The sequence below is a fragment of the Arachis hypogaea genome, chromosome 3, assembly GCF_003086295.3.
Source record: "Arachis hypogaea cultivar Tifrunner chromosome 3, arahy.Tifrunner.gnm2.J5K5, whole genome shotgun sequence".
NCBI classification, from domain to species: Eukaryota; Viridiplantae; Streptophyta; class Magnoliopsida; order Fabales; family Fabaceae; genus Arachis; species Arachis hypogaea.
In genome coordinates this window covers 111,470,436-111,485,687 of record NC_092038.1, presented here as the reverse complement: position 1 = coordinate 111,485,687, position 15,252 = coordinate 111,470,436, and the positions used below count along the sequence as shown (strand labels likewise).

Below are 15,252 nucleotides of genomic sequence, written 5' to 3'. Positions count from 1 at the left end.
AGGGATCTTTGAGGTACAAGCTGCAAGAATCTCACTAGAGATGGCAGACAATTCAAGAAAACAAGCTTATGAACTTGTAGAGGATGTTCTGGTAAAGATTGAAGACCATTACATCCCTGCTGATTTCATAGTCCTAGAGACTGGGAAGTGTATGGATGAATCCATCATCCTTGGCAGACCCTTCCTAGCCACAGCAAAGGCTGTGATTGATGTTGACAGAGGAGAATTGATCATTCAAGTGAATAAAGAACCCCTTGTGTTTAAGGCTCAAGGATATCCCTCTGTAACCATGGAGAGGAAGCATGAAGAGCTTCTCTCAAAACAGAGTCAAACAGAGCCCCCACAGTCAAACTCTAAGTTTAGTGTTGGGAGGCCACAACCATCTTCTAAGTTTGGTGTTGAACCCCCACATTCAAACTCTAAGTTTGGTGTTGGGAGGTTCCAACATTGCTCTGAGTATTTGTGAGGCTCCATGAGAGCCCACTGTCAAGCTACTGACATTAAAGAAGCGCTTTTTGGGAGGCAACCCAATGTTATATTTGTCTATTTTCCTTTGTTATTTTATGTTTTCTATAGGTTGATGATCATGGGAATTCACAAAATCAATTGAAAAAGCAAAAACAGCATGAAAAACAGAAAGAAAAACAGCACACCCTGGAGGAAAACTTGCTGGCGTTTAAACGCCAGTAAGGGCAGCAAATGGGCGTTTAACGCCCAGTCTGGCACCATTCTGGGCGTTTAACACCAGAAAGGGGCACCAGACTGGCGTTAAACGCCAGGAAGGGGCAAGAAGCTGGTGTTAAACGCCAGAAATGGGCACCAGCCCGGCATTTAATGCCAAAATTGGCAGAAGGAGCATTTTTACTCGCCCCTTGGTGCAGGGATGAATTTTTCTTGACACCTCAGGATCTGTGGACCCCACAGGATCCCCACCTACCCCACCACTCTCTCTTTTCTTCACCCATTCACCAATCATCTCAACACCTCTTCCCCAAAAACCCCTCACCTATCAAATCCCACTATTCTCTTCACCACTCACATCCATCCTTCATAAAACCCCACCTACCTCACCATTCAAATTCAAACTTTTTTTCCTCCCAAACCCACCCATAATGGCCGAACCCTACCCCTCTCTCCACCTCTATATAAACCATCATTCACTCCTTCATTTTCACATAACCTAATCACTACTTCTCCCCTTTGGCCGAAACACAAAGCCACCTCCATCTCCTCTATTTATTCTTCTTCTACTCTCTTCTTTCTTCTTTTGCTCGAGGACGAGCAAACCTTTTAAGTTTGGTGTGGTAAAAGCATTGATTTTTGTTTTTCTATAACCATTTATGGCATCTAAGGCCGGAGAAATCTCTAGAAAGAGGAAAGGGAAGGCAAAAGCTTCCACCTCCGAGTCATGGGAGATGGAGAGATTCATCTCAAGGGTGCATCAAGACCACTTCTATGAAGTTGTGGCCATGAAGAAGGTGATCCCCGAGGTCCCTTTCAAACTCAAAAAGAGTGAATATCTAGAGATCCGACATGAGATCCGAAGAAGAGGTTGGGAAGTTCCTACCAACCCCATTCAACAAGTCGGGATCTTAATGGTTCAAGAGTTCTATGCCAATGCATGGATCACCAAGAACTATGATCAAAGTGTGAACCCGGACCCAAAGAATTGGCTTACAATGGTTCGGGGGAAATGCTTAGACTTTAGTCCGGAAAATGTAAGGTTGGCATTCAACTTGCCCATGATGCAAGGAGATGAACACCCTTACACTAGAAGGGTCAACTTTGATCAAAGGTTGGACCAAGTCCTCATGGATACCACTAAGAAGAGAATGGAGCAAACAAGAGATCCCACTCATGAACATGAGGAAATTCCTCATCATGAAATCCCTGAGATGCCTCAAGGGATGCACTTTCCTCCACAAAACTATTGGGAACAAATCAACACCTCCCTAGGAGAATTGAGTTCCAACATGGGACAACTAAGGGTAGAGCACCAAGAACATTCCATCCTCCTCCATGAAATTAGAGAAGATCAAAGAATCATGAGAGAGGAGCAACAAAGGCAAGGAAGAGACATTGAGGAGCTCAAGCACTCCATAAGATCTTCAAGAGGAAGGATAAGCCGCCATCACTAAGGTGGACCCGTTCTTTAATCTCCTTGTTCTTTATTTTCCTGTTTTTCGAATTTTCATGCTTATGTTTATCTATGTTTGTGTCTTATGATCATTAGTGTCTTAGTGTCTATGCCTTAAAGTTATGAATGTCCTAGGAATCCATCACCTTTCTTAAAAAAATGTTCTTAATTGAAAAAAAGAAGAATTGCATGAATTTTGAATTTTATAGCAGATTAATTATTTTGATGTGGTGGCAATACTTTGACTTCTGAATGTATGCTTGAACAGTGCATATGTCTTTTGAATTTTTTGTTCATGAATGTTGGCTCTTGAAAGAATGATGAAAAAGGAGACATGTTACTGAGGGTCTGAAAAATCATGAAAATGATTCTTGAAGCAAGAAAAAGCAGTGAATACAAAAAAAAGAGATAGTGTATGCGAAAAAAAAAGAAGAGAGAAAAAGAAAAAATAAAGTCATGATCCAAGGCAAAAAGAGTGTGCTTAAGAACCCTGGACACCTCTAATTGGGGACTCTAGCAAAGCTGAGTCACAATCTGAAAAGGTTCACCCAATTATGTGTCTGTGGCATGTATGTATCCGGTGGTAATACTGGAAGACAGAGTGCTTTGGGCCACGGCCAAGACTCATAAAGTAGCTATGTTCAAGAATCATCATACTTAACTAGGAGAATCAATAACACTATCTGGATTCTGAGTTCCTATAGATGCCCATCATTCTGAATTTCAAAGGATAAAGTGAGATGCCAAAACTGTTCAAAGGCAAAAAGCTAAAAGCCCCGCTCATCTAATTAATACTGATCTTCATAGATGTTTTTGGAATTCATTGCATATTCTCTTCTTTTTATCTTATTTGATTTTCAGTTGCTTGGGGACAAGCAACAATTTAAGTTTGGTGTTGTGATGAGCGAATAATTTATACGCTTTTTGGCATTGATTTTAGTGTGTTTTTAGTATGTTTTAGTTAGTTTTATTATATTTTTATTAGTTTTTTGTTAAAAATTACTTTTCTGGACTTTACTATGAGTTTGTGTATTTTTCTATGATTTCAAGTATTTTCTGGATGAAATTGAGGGACCTAAGCAAAAATCTGATTCAAAGGCTGAAAAGGACTGCAAATGCTGTTGGATTCTGACCTCCCTTCACTCGAAGTGGATTTTCTGGAGCTACAGAAGCCCAATTGGCGCGCTCTATATTGCGTTGGAAAGTAGACATTCTGGGCTTTCCAGCAATGTATAATAGTTTATACTTTGCCTGAGATTTGATGGCCCAAACAGGCGATTCAAGTCAGCTCAAGAATTTTGGCGTAAAACGCCAGAACTGGCACAAGAATGGGAGTTAAACGCCCAAACTGGCACAAAAGCTGGCGTTTAACTCCAAGAAAAGTCTCTACACGAAAATGCTTCAATGCTCAGCCCAAGCACACACCAAGTGGGCCCGGAAGTGGATTTTTATGTCATTTACTCATCTTTGTAAACCCTAGGCTACTAGTTCTCTACAAATAGGACCTTTTGCTATTGTATTGGACATCTTTTGATCACTTCAGATCTCTAGATCATCTTTTGATCACTTTAGATCTCTAGATCATCTTTGATGTCTAGTTCTTAGATTATGGGAGGCTGGCCATTCGGCCATGCCTAAACCTTGTTCTTATGTATTTTCAACGGTGGAGTTTCTACACACCATAGATTAAGGCGTGGAGCTCTGCTGTACCTCGAGTATTAATGCAATTACTATTGTTCTTCTATTCAATTCAGCTTATTCTTGTTCTAAGATATTCATTCGCACCCAAGAACATGATGAATGTGATGATTATGTGACGCTCATCATCATTCTCACCTATGAACGCGTGCCTGACAACCACTTCCGTTCTACAAGAAAACAAGGCTTGAATGTTTATCTCTTAGATTCCTTAATAAGAATCTTCGTGGCATAAGCTAGAATTGATGGCGGCATTCAAGAGAATCCGGAAGGTCTAAACCTTGTCTGTGGTATTCTAAGTAGGATTCAAGGATTGAATGACTATAACGAGCTTCAAACTCCTGAAGGCTGGGCGTTAGTGACAGACGCAAAAGAAATACTGGATTCTATTCCAATCTGATTGAGAACCGACAGATGATTAGCCGTGCTGTGACAGAGCGCGTTGAACATTTTCACTGAGAGGACGGGACTGTAGCCATTGACAACGGTGATGCCCAACATACAGCTTGCCATGGAAAGGAGTAAGAAGGATTGGATGAAGACAGTAGAAAAGCAGAGAGACGGAAGGGACAAAGCATCTCCATACGCTTATCTGAAATTCTCACCAATGAATTACATAAGTATCTCTATCTTTATTTTATGCTTTATTCATAAATCATCTATAACCATTTGAATCTGCCTGACTGAGATTTACAAGATGACCATAGCTTGCTTCATACCAACAATCTCCGTGGGATCGACCCTTACTCGCGTAAGGTTTATTACTTGGACGACCCAGTGCACTTGCTGGTTAGTTGTGCGAATTTGTGATAAAGAGTTGAGATTGCAATTGTGCGTACCATGTTGATGGCGCCATTGATGATCACAATTTCGTGCACCAATAGACCCCTAACAAACTAGCTAAAAGATAAGATAAGATAACTAATTTAAATCAGATTTGATCTTATTGGATTAGATCAGATTTGATTTAAATTTTAAAATCTTAAAGATATCATAACTAATTTAAATCAGATTTGATCTTATTAGATTAGATCAGATTTGACTTAAATTTAAAATCCCTAAAAATACTATTAAGCAAATCAGGAGTAATTCAAATCTTTCAACAAACTCTAACAACAAAACAAACTAACATAAATGCCTAAAAATTCGAAAATTAATAATAAATTATGCCTCTCATTGAATTTGAAAAGCATTATTGGGTTTCTTGCTGTCCTGACTTAGCCCAATGGACCTTATGAGTTGTCACCCTTTCAGCACCACTGTTTTTGAGACGGACTGTTGGTCTTCTTGATGTCCAAGAATGGCATGGTACAATTTTTTTAGTATTTAGATCCTTGAATATGACAAAATTACCATTCCGTCCCTTAGCTCTAAGATGACGAAAATGCCCTCCTGACCACGTATTAGAGGGAGAGAGAGAGAAAATGTAAGAACTAATTTTATATATGTTAAAAGTTAAAACTAGTTTTAACCTATAAACTAATTTAAACTGTTTTTTTAATTAAAATTGGTTTTATTTTTATGAACTGGTTTAAACTGGTGCACTGTATTGTAAACTGGTTTAAAACTAGTTTCTTATTTGACAAAGTAGTGGTGCATTGTATTGTAAATTGGTTTAAAACTAGTTTCTTATTTGACAAAGTAGTTTGGTTCAATTTTTTCATAAACTGAACCATGAATACCCATGCCCATCACAACTTTCCATTGCCTTGGCTTGTTTGTATCATCTCTCATCATTATTTGTTGGTGACTCTAAATTTTAAATTTTATAAGTTAAATTGATTTTATTTTGTTTTAATTTAAAATAATCATTTTATTTAAATTTTAAATATTTTTATTGTTTTTAATTTTCTATTTAATATTAGATTTATAGTTTATTTTAAGTGTGCTTTTAGTTTGCATTTTTATTTTTTATTTTTATTTTTAATATTTTGTAAAAAAAAAAGAAAATATGAGACAAAAAATAAAAATAAAATATAAATAAAAGGCACAAATTTATTAGTTGTGTTGACTCCCTAGATTAAAAAAATAAAAATTGAAAACAAGTCAACAACTTCTAACCAAATCATTATGATATCAATGGAACTTGGTAAGATGAAAAAAAAAAAGGAAAAGAAAGCTAAATGATATTAAAAAACACATGGAAAATACTAATGGTGACCACATAGAGGTAACAGGTAAGTAATACCTTTGTCTAGCGCACTTAACACCGGTCGCCGGTTGGATTGTAAAGAAGAGTGGAACTGTTCTTCATGACTAGCAACGAAACCAGCAAGGATCCAAAGTCCGTTTACGATTTTGTTGTGAAGGTTCGTTTATTTTTGTTGGTGTTTCATTCACTTGACTATGCTTCATGTTATTTTTATCTGCCTTGACTCTATTTCGGTAAACCCAAACAAATATTCAGGATGCTAAGGGCGATGACATAGATCTTTCCAGTTACAAAGGAAAAGTCTTACTCATTGTCAATGTTGCTTCTAAGTGGTATCTCTCTCTGCTTCTTTTTCATTTCCATTTATCTATGTAAAGTGAGAATACTTCTCATTCTACAATGTTTCTGGATTGGGGCAGTGGCATGACCAACCCAAATTATGCGGAGTTGAATCAACTGTATCACAAGTATAAACACAAAGGTTTGTAAATTGTGATTAATTTCATTCCCATCATTTCAAACTGTACAAATCATATCACAACTGAGTTGTCTAGCTTCCAAAATTAGGGTTGGAGATTTTGGCATTTCCATGTAATCAATTTGGCGATGAAGAACCTGGAAGCAATGATCAAATTGTGGAGTTCGTCTGTACGCGCTTCAAATCAGAATTCCCCATCTTCGCTAAGGTAGGTCAACGCTAAGCTTGGTGAGAAAGTCAACCCCTGCCACTTCACTAGTTATGTTTAATTGGACAAAGATTTATGTGACTGCTGTTATTCTGTGTTAACTTGTTTTGAATCCTGTTTATATGTTCACATGAAAATTGGAATATTGAGTTCATTAATCCTTTACTGTTTTAGATAGAAGTGAATGGAGACAAGTCTGCTCCTTTGTATAAGTTCTTGAAGTCAGGTAAATGGGGAATATTTGGGGATGATATTCAGTGGAACTTTGCTAAGTTTCCGGTTGATAAGAATGGCCAAGTGGTTGATCGTTATTACCCCACAACTTCTCCTCTCAGCCTTGAGGTAACTAACTGTACTATTGTCTTTATATCATTCTTGTTCTTGCTCTTTTCTTTTCTTATTTTTTCAATATGGTTTATGCTGCCCTTTCTAATTCTTGTGAAACTTGTTTTATATTGCAGCGAGACATTTGTAAGCTACTAGGTATTCAATGAAGGATGAATCTGACTTCTCAATGTCAAGCTTCTTTTTCTTGTGTTTATTATGTTCCTTCTTTGATGTCTTAATGTGGTACATATAAGGTTTGATAACCTAAACAAGACTTGCTTAGTTGCTTATCCTGGTGGAGTACATGATGCAAATATGCAATGATGCCTGATTTTGTTGAGTTTAACCTTATTGACTTGGTTTACGGTCTTGATAAGCAAAACTATATAAACATACGCCAATATTACTACGTAACACTAAGATAGATCGTTATTGAGTAGTGGGGTTATTGTAAAGTTGGAAATATCTGAATTTTAAAAGCATCAATTATTGATTACAAAAGCATCCGAGATAAAAAGGCCAACGATGTGGTTCCTTGCAACAATGCATGACATATTTAACCAAGATGAGATCACAACCACTGATTAATGCTTTAAAATTTAAACAACTATAGAGAAGATATGATAACGACGAGATGTCTCTTCCCTTAGGCAATGTGTGATACAAAACCTAATTAGTACCACAGCCTGAATAAGTAAAAATACTATGAGGGAATCGGCCAAGTCAATCACAATTCACAACACAAAAGATAAGTCATCATCTGAAATCATGTCAAACTATCAATCAGCAAAAGATGGTTCAGACTTCAGAATAAGCACTCGGCATTTTTTGCTCGTAAATGTTTTCTCATGGAGATAATAATATACTTCCCAATTAAGTGTATATTTTGCCTTTGATTTGGCAAGAAATTTCACATGACTAAGAATCGTAATCCAATGCTGAATGATCCATTCGTTTAAGCATTTTAGTCCAAACTTGTGTCCCACCAATGGGTGTAACAAGCTGTTTCACAATGCTCACAAACTCTGCTCATTTACAACAAGTTATTTACAAAACTGCAATGTCTCCCAAAATAAAAAATTTCAACCACGTGTCAAGTCAATGCCAGTGTGTCCGTGCACGCTCTTGAGATCAGCAGGTCGTGATCCAGGCCAAATGCCTGTAGCAGAAGGGATGTAGTTTTGACTATGCGGAGCACTGGCCAAAGAAGCTAACTTGTCATTGCGCTGAGGCTCGGAACTCTCTTCTTTCATGAGGGTAGCTTGCGTGGGCTTGGTCTTAGAGCTACCACTATATACAAAACTGCATACTACCACCTGCAGCCAGCAAAGGCTTCATTCATACATTCTTTTGGGGTTAATGATATTGTTTTGGTTCAAATGGATAGCATGTTATCATGTAGAATGATTACAACGAACAAGCTATAGAAGTAACAAGAGGCCTATGCATCATAGAAACCATGTCAGCATCCTTTTCAGGTGCCCCAATGGGACTACAAAGAGAGATGCCTATGTCACATGTTCAGTACATACCTGCACTGGGCTTCCAGCAATAAGCACTGCAACACCACCACCAATAACACGGCCGTCGGAGCTAGAAAGGGAAACACTTATGCCACCTGTTCTATTGGACGGTCCACCATCTTCAGCAACCAAGTAAGAACCAGATAAACACAATATTTGGAATCGGCCCTGAGAAAATTAGAAAAATAAAATAAAATAAGTTTATTAATATACCACAAGAACCAACTTAGGGGCTTTAAGCAATACTAATTGGTGCTTTAACCTCAATCGTGACACTGTTGTTAGTAGAAGCAGGCTGCCTGAGAGTAACTAGAGAAACTATCCCAGTACCCGACATGATGCAGAGTGCCCGTGGTCTCTGCTGTGATATCGACAATAGCTTTGCTACAATGTCCTGAAACAATGGAAGGAAAGAGCAACTCAGCTAGGCAGCATCTGAGAGAGGCATGCACCCCCTCTCTATCTTCATAACACAATCAGGATTTTATAAAAGAAAAACCACAGAACAAAATAATAAAGGTAGATTGCTTATGAAGAGGATAATTACCTCCCCTACTCCAATGGAGATTACATGAGGTGAAAAAGCCAGCCCTGCAGAACTATTCATCCATTCACCTAAGAAACAATAAACAACTGTGTTAAAAGGTTACACACTTGACAAAATAACAAAAAGTTGCTCGTTACAACCATCAATGAAACAGTTCCATGGATTTCATTTACACAAATGAAAACACACACATCCAACATGGAAATTCAAGTGTTTCACTCGCTACCAAAATAAGTCACGGTATATGGTCATAACTCAGATAATCAAATACGCAAGAGAATTTCTATTTAAACATATTGCAAATACAAATTGTGGAATCAACAAGGACTGATAATTCTCACACAAATATACCAAGAGTAGCCAGCTGTTGTTTCCTTCCAGATCCCGGAGGGCGTCCTCTACCCCTTTTCTGGGAATCAGAGGTTGAACCAGCATTCCAACAAGCGGGGGCAGACATTGATGAAAGTCTCAAAGAAACTGGTCCTGGTCCTTCCGGGCCATACTTGCGGGGTCTCCCTCTCTTCTTCTTCACAGGCTCACCTGAGGAAGAAGGAGGCACTCCACCACCAGAAGATGAGGCACCAATGCCAATGCCATGACTAAAACCGGCACGAGCCTGTGCTTGAGGTTGAACCTGTAATGCAAATGAGGAATTAGAACCAACAGAGCCGCCTCCGCCACCCTTTGCATTTGACTGAGATTGAACGGCAGTGTTTGACAAAGCTCTGAATCCTGGAGATCCTTGGAACCCTCCACTCTCTCTATGCACGTAAAATGGAGAAGACCCACTAGTAAATGTCATGGCTTCTCTCCCATCCATGCATTTAACTAAGAGATTCTGTGATAATGATAAACAAATACGCAAACTTTCTAGCGCCTATTTAATTACGTTAAAATCCTTGCCCACAATCCCACCCAAAGCTGAACTATCAAAACCGGCGGTTGGTGAAGTTACTAGAGGTTTTTACCGAGTTTGTTCTAATGGGGAGCATCAAAAAGCTCGAGAAAGGGTGAAAAGATTGGATTTTTAACAGAAAAATTAATGGAAAGAGAAGGGGATCCAAATTCCAGTAGCTCTCTATATATTCAGTCAACAAGCTCAAATATTTTGTGCTAAGTGCACGTTGTTTGCCTACACAAATCTAACAACATTAAATGATCAAATAGTTCCTACTTAATTTTAAAGGAAACAATATTGTCAATGAAAAATCATTAAGCTTACAGAAAAAATCAAAGTGGCAAGCTGGCAATTCCTAGAATCACGTTTGAACACATTACAAAAACAAAACCCTAGATTTGAATCTAGGGTTTTGACAGAAGAATGCAGCAGGTGGAGAAAAAAATACCAAAAAAAAAGGGAAGAAAGAGACAGAGGGAGAGTTGGAACTTGAGAATGACAAGGGGGGAGCACAAGAATGAATAGAAATAATAATAATAAGAGGCTTTTGATTTGAATTAAAGTGGGGTTAGTGAAGTGTGAAAGTGATGGCTACAGATTTTATTTCATTTGATTAAAAGACCCATTCTCTCTTTCCAAATTGTCCTCCTTGCATAAGCATTATTAATTATTATTACTAGCTAGTCGCTAGTCAGTGTCGGACTCGGACCCAAGAAGCAGCCAAAAACAATAAAAGAAAAGCGCATAAACAAAAAGGAAGAAATGAAGAATAGTTAGGAGAAGGCAAAATTTGTGGGTATTTGAGGGAAAGTGTGCCCTACCAAATGACCAAAGTACCAAATCCCGTGTCTGTTTTCTTATTTCCTTAAGATAGCTACCCTTTTGCTTTATCAGTCTTTCATTTAGAGTGAATTGTGCACTATGTTTCTTTTGCTAATTAAAAGCACTGTGTTTAAGCATTCTGTTCTAACTTGTTTATAGAGGTCCATTGTGTTTGTGTATAAAATAATAGTTTGTCTTATAGAGATAGGAGCTGAGAGTGTATTAGATTCTAGGACGATAATTAATTACAAAGTGACAGTCTAAAGGCCTCTTTTTCAAGGCTTGAAATCAGAAAATATTTGTCGAAAGGAAATACAGGTTTCCTCATGGAATAGAGTGGGCTGTAGAGGCGGGTTCTTTCAAAGAAAAATAGATCAGTTGAATTAGTTTTATGGTGTCTTACATTTAGCTAAGCTGATTAGAGATAAAAAGGACACGTTGTATTAAAATTTGATATAAAAAATATTTTTAAATTACAGGTAAAAACAGTTTTAGATGAGATAGTTATAGCTTCACTAAAAGAATAGAATTAATATGAAGAATAGATCGTGTAAATTAGAATTATAAATTAAAATAATAATGTGTAAGAAGAATGTTAAAAATAGGTTTTACCTCTTTGTTGCTTGTGAGTTTAAGTAGTATTTATAATGTGTTTAGATTTAGGATACAGGTCGTTTTTACTGTCCTAAGCACTTTAAAATAACATTTTTAAAATTGGATATATGTGACAATTTAAAAGAAAGACAAAAAGTAGTTAATGGCCTTTTTTTTTCATTTATCATTTAGAAGTGACTAGAATAAAATAAAAAAGTCTTTTAAAATAGAGTATCAAGGGTTGCTGATATTGTTGCATATCGTTTAAAAACTTAAAGGAAGGAAGTGATGATAATTCCATGTGTTTGATGGTAATGCCGAAAATAGAGTTGACCATGTGCTTTATTTTAAATTTTTTTTGTTGCTCTTTTATTTGATCCACCTTGTCATGAACTTTTTTATACAAATAAATATATAAAAATAATTATTTTTTTAAATACACACCAAAAAAAATAGTCACCAAAATATCGTTTTTTAATTTGAATATGGAAGCAAAGCTGATGTTGGACTCGGTTATGGGAAGGAGTGATGCTTCACATTAGTGTGGTGTCAGGCACAAACAGAACTCGGACCATGCGATATTCCAATTGCTAAACGGACGGTTTGAGTTGCTTCAACCAAAACGCACGGTCTGTTTTGTGGAGGCCTGGACACACGTCACACAGAAGCCACTCCCCAAACAGTGCCCTAAATACTAACATAGACCATGCAATACCCACTATCACCATTCGAGTTATTACTTTCAGCATTCATTCTCAACTTCATACCTCCATTCTTCTTCTTCATTCCTCCACTGGTAGTGGCTGTGCATGGTGAAAAAAAAAAAAACAAAAATGCCAACAAAATACAAAGTTAGAAATGTTGATCACCGTGAGTTTTATATTATACATTATCTCAATCATTCTGATTATGTAAGTTTTTTTAAATTTTTTTTAATTTTTATAATTATAATTATTATTGTTAGAAATTTAATTGTTGTTATTGTTGTTAGAAATTGAACTTAGAAATATACATAAAATGGTTATTACTATTTTTCAACGTTTTTAATAAGTTTATTTTTAAATTTTTTCACTATCTTTTTATAAAAATTATTATTGTTAGGAAGTTAATTATTATTATTATTATTATTATTATTGTTGTTGTTGTTGTTAGACATTAAATCTGAAAATGTAAACAGAATGATGTTATAAATTTGTATAACAAACCTAATTTTATTTTTTGAATTTTTTTAATATGTTTTATTATAATTATTATTGTTAGGAAGTAAATTATTAATATTATTGTTAGAAAATAAATTATAAAATGTAAATTAAAATAACATTTTTTTTAATCTTTTAAAAATTTTTAGTTATAATTGTTAGAAAATTAAATATTACTGTTGTTGTCGGAAATTGAATTTAGGAATTAAAACTGAATGATTAGTACTATTTTTTAAAAGTACGTAAGTTAATTTTGGGATTATTTAAATTTTTGTTAATTATAATTATCATTGTTATGAATTAAAACGGAATGATTAGTATTCATTAAATTTAGGAATTAAAACTGAATGATTAGTACTCATTTCTCTCAATCACTTAAACAAGATCATAAGCTTGACTACTAGATTTTTAGGTTTTATGCCAAGCACGAAAGAAACAGAGAAACAAGAAACCAAAAGAAAGAAGCCGTTGAAGAAGGAGAAGAAGATGCAAGTTGCTCTGATCCAACAGTCACACACTTTTATATGTCACAATCAACTTAGACCCTTCGATTAGGTTTAGTTGATTCAAAAAAAAATGTAAAATACTCAAATCGTACCTGCGATTTCATAACCCATTTCATAAAAAAATTACCAACTACAAACAACTCGGAGGGTCTGAATTTCACCTTCCGAAAATTCAAAATATCTCCCGCTCCAAATCGCAAAGAACTCGCACGGTCCGAGTTCCTCGACCTGACACTCACAAAAAAACTGTCCCACAGATTAGTCTGATACCCCATGACTCCATATCTGGGGAAGTCACGTACAAACCTTCCATATAAAAAAATTGAGTCCCAAAATACACATAGTCATTTTACTATTGGCGTCCAATAAATTAAAATGCACATCAATTCTCCCATGGCGCCAATTTTTTCATAGTGCTAGCGAAATGAGTAATGGACAGCTGATACACTGACGCATGCAAAATGAAGCTGCACGTTCAAATTATTATTATTATTATTATTATTATTATTATTATTATTATTATTATTATTATTTACTCCTGCCTATTTTATGTGCGTCATGTAAGAAATGGCCAACGATTCTATTTTGTGTGTGCTTTATTTTCCATGTGCTAGAGTGTCTGTTATTCATTATTTATTGTGGGCGCCATCGGAGAATTAGTGAGTATTTTTATTTTGCGGCGCTACTAGTAAAATGATATTTTGCATTTTGATGGTCTTTTTTCTATATGTATTTAAAGAAGTAATTTTTTATATATTTATTTGTATAAAAAAATCCTGAGATGAAACTGAAATAAAAACAAAACAAAAGAGAGAGATTTAATATAAATTTAAATGACGAAAAAAAGTATTTTATTTATTTAAAAGGTTACATAAAAAATAAACTAACAAATTAGTCACTTATATAAATACATATTAATATATAAATTATATGTTAAATATGTGTACAACAACACCTATATTTTTAAACAAAAAATTATATCTCATTTGGTTATTAATTTTTAAAATATATATAACAGTTTTGTATTTTTGTTATTATGTACAAGGATTTTAAACTTTTAACTACTCTTCTAAAAAGAGTGTTCCAAAAATGAAAGCTTGCATTTAGATTTAAGATTTTTCATACTAGACAATTGACATATTTATTATCTTTTCTAAGCATGTTTACAAAATAGAATAAAACTCTACATCCAAGTAAAATACTTAACCAAGTTGTTATAACCGCTTTTCAAATCACACGCCTTCTTCTTTTTCGTTTCCTTCTACTCCTTCTTCTTCCGTTTCTTTATCCTCCTCCTTCTTCCGTTTCTTTCTCCTTTTCCTTTTCTTTTTCCGTTTCATTCTTCTTCTCCTCCTCCTTCTCTTTCTCTTCTTCTTCTTCTTCTTCTTCTTCTTCTTCTTCTTCTTCTTCTTCTTCTTCTTCTTCTTCTTCTTCTTCTTCTTCTTCTTTCTTTTTTCTTTTCTTTTTTTCTTTCGTTATCATTGTCACTACCACCATTACTATCTTTTCGTTCTCCACTTCCTCTTTTCTTTTTTCATTTGATTTATTCTTTTCATTCATTTTTCTCCTTCTCCTTTTCCATAATCATCGTTATCATTATATCGTCATCGTCATCATCGTCATTGTCATCGTCATCGTCATCTTCTTTATCGTTATTATTGTTATTATTATAGTTATCGTTGAATTTTTGTCATATTAATGACGTTGTCTAATCCAAAATTAATTTGGATATTTTTTTGTTCATGATTCAGTTTTTTGTTTGTGTTCTTGCTTTTGAACTGCGTTTACATGTTGCAATTATTAAGTAATTTCGGTATAAAAACTAAGAAATTTATATGTATTTGTTAAGAAATTTTGGTGTATTTTTATTCTGATAAGTTCTGTATAATTCAAAACTCAACACAACGATAAGGGGCCAACCCTTCCTTCTTTAAAGTGAGGGAGAATATTATCTACAACTCGACAAAAAGTACACAATTTATCCAATTATTCCTACACATTAACTTGTTAATGAGATGTCGCAGTACTAAAGTGTTAATCATTCCATAACTACTTACGCTAAGTCATGATAAATTACTCTAAGTCTTGCAACTTCTTTTTTTGCTTATTTATCTTTTCTTTCTTGTTTTACCTTCTCAAGTTTTTTCCTGTTTTACTCTCTTA

At 35.2% G+C, this 15,252-nt stretch overlaps 2 protein-coding genes across 3 annotated transcripts; one reads left to right on the top strand and one right to left on the bottom strand.

Annotated features, from left to right (window-relative positions):
* Window positions 1–5,893: 5,893 nt before the first annotated feature.
* On the top strand, window positions 5,894–7,346 carry LOC112790908 (probable glutathione peroxidase 8). The gene is made up of 6 exons (XM_025833529.2): window positions 5,894–6,144; window positions 6,243–6,319; window positions 6,407–6,468; window positions 6,555–6,673; window positions 6,848–7,015; window positions 7,135–7,346. Exons 1-6 carry the CDS (start codon window positions 6,088–6,090, stop codon window positions 7,165–7,167), a joined length of 516 nt encoding a protein of 171 aa, XP_025689314.1. The 5' UTR covers window positions 5,894–6,087; the 3' UTR covers window positions 7,168–7,346.
* A 458-nt stretch (window positions 7,347–7,804) lies between these two features.
* Window positions 7,805–10,807, bottom strand: LOC112790907 (AT-hook motif nuclear-localized protein 5). Of its 2 annotated transcripts, none has more exons than XM_025833528.3 (5): window positions 9,422–10,807; window positions 9,071–9,138; window positions 8,786–8,917; window positions 8,533–8,691; window positions 7,805–8,316 (listed from the first exon to the last, which is right to left on the bottom strand). In XM_025833528.3, exons 1-5 carry the CDS (start codon window positions 9,888–9,890, stop codon window positions 8,083–8,085), a joined length of 1,062 nt encoding a protein of 353 aa, XP_025689313.1. In that variant the 5' UTR covers window positions 9,891–10,807; the 3' UTR covers window positions 7,805–8,082. The 2 variants fall into 2 exon arrangements, with proteins under 2 accessions (XP_025689313.1, XP_072089373.1); XM_072233272.1 differs by having other exon boundaries at window positions 7,805–8,332; window positions 9,422–10,743.
* Between the last annotated feature and the right edge of the window lie 4,445 nt (window positions 10,808–15,252).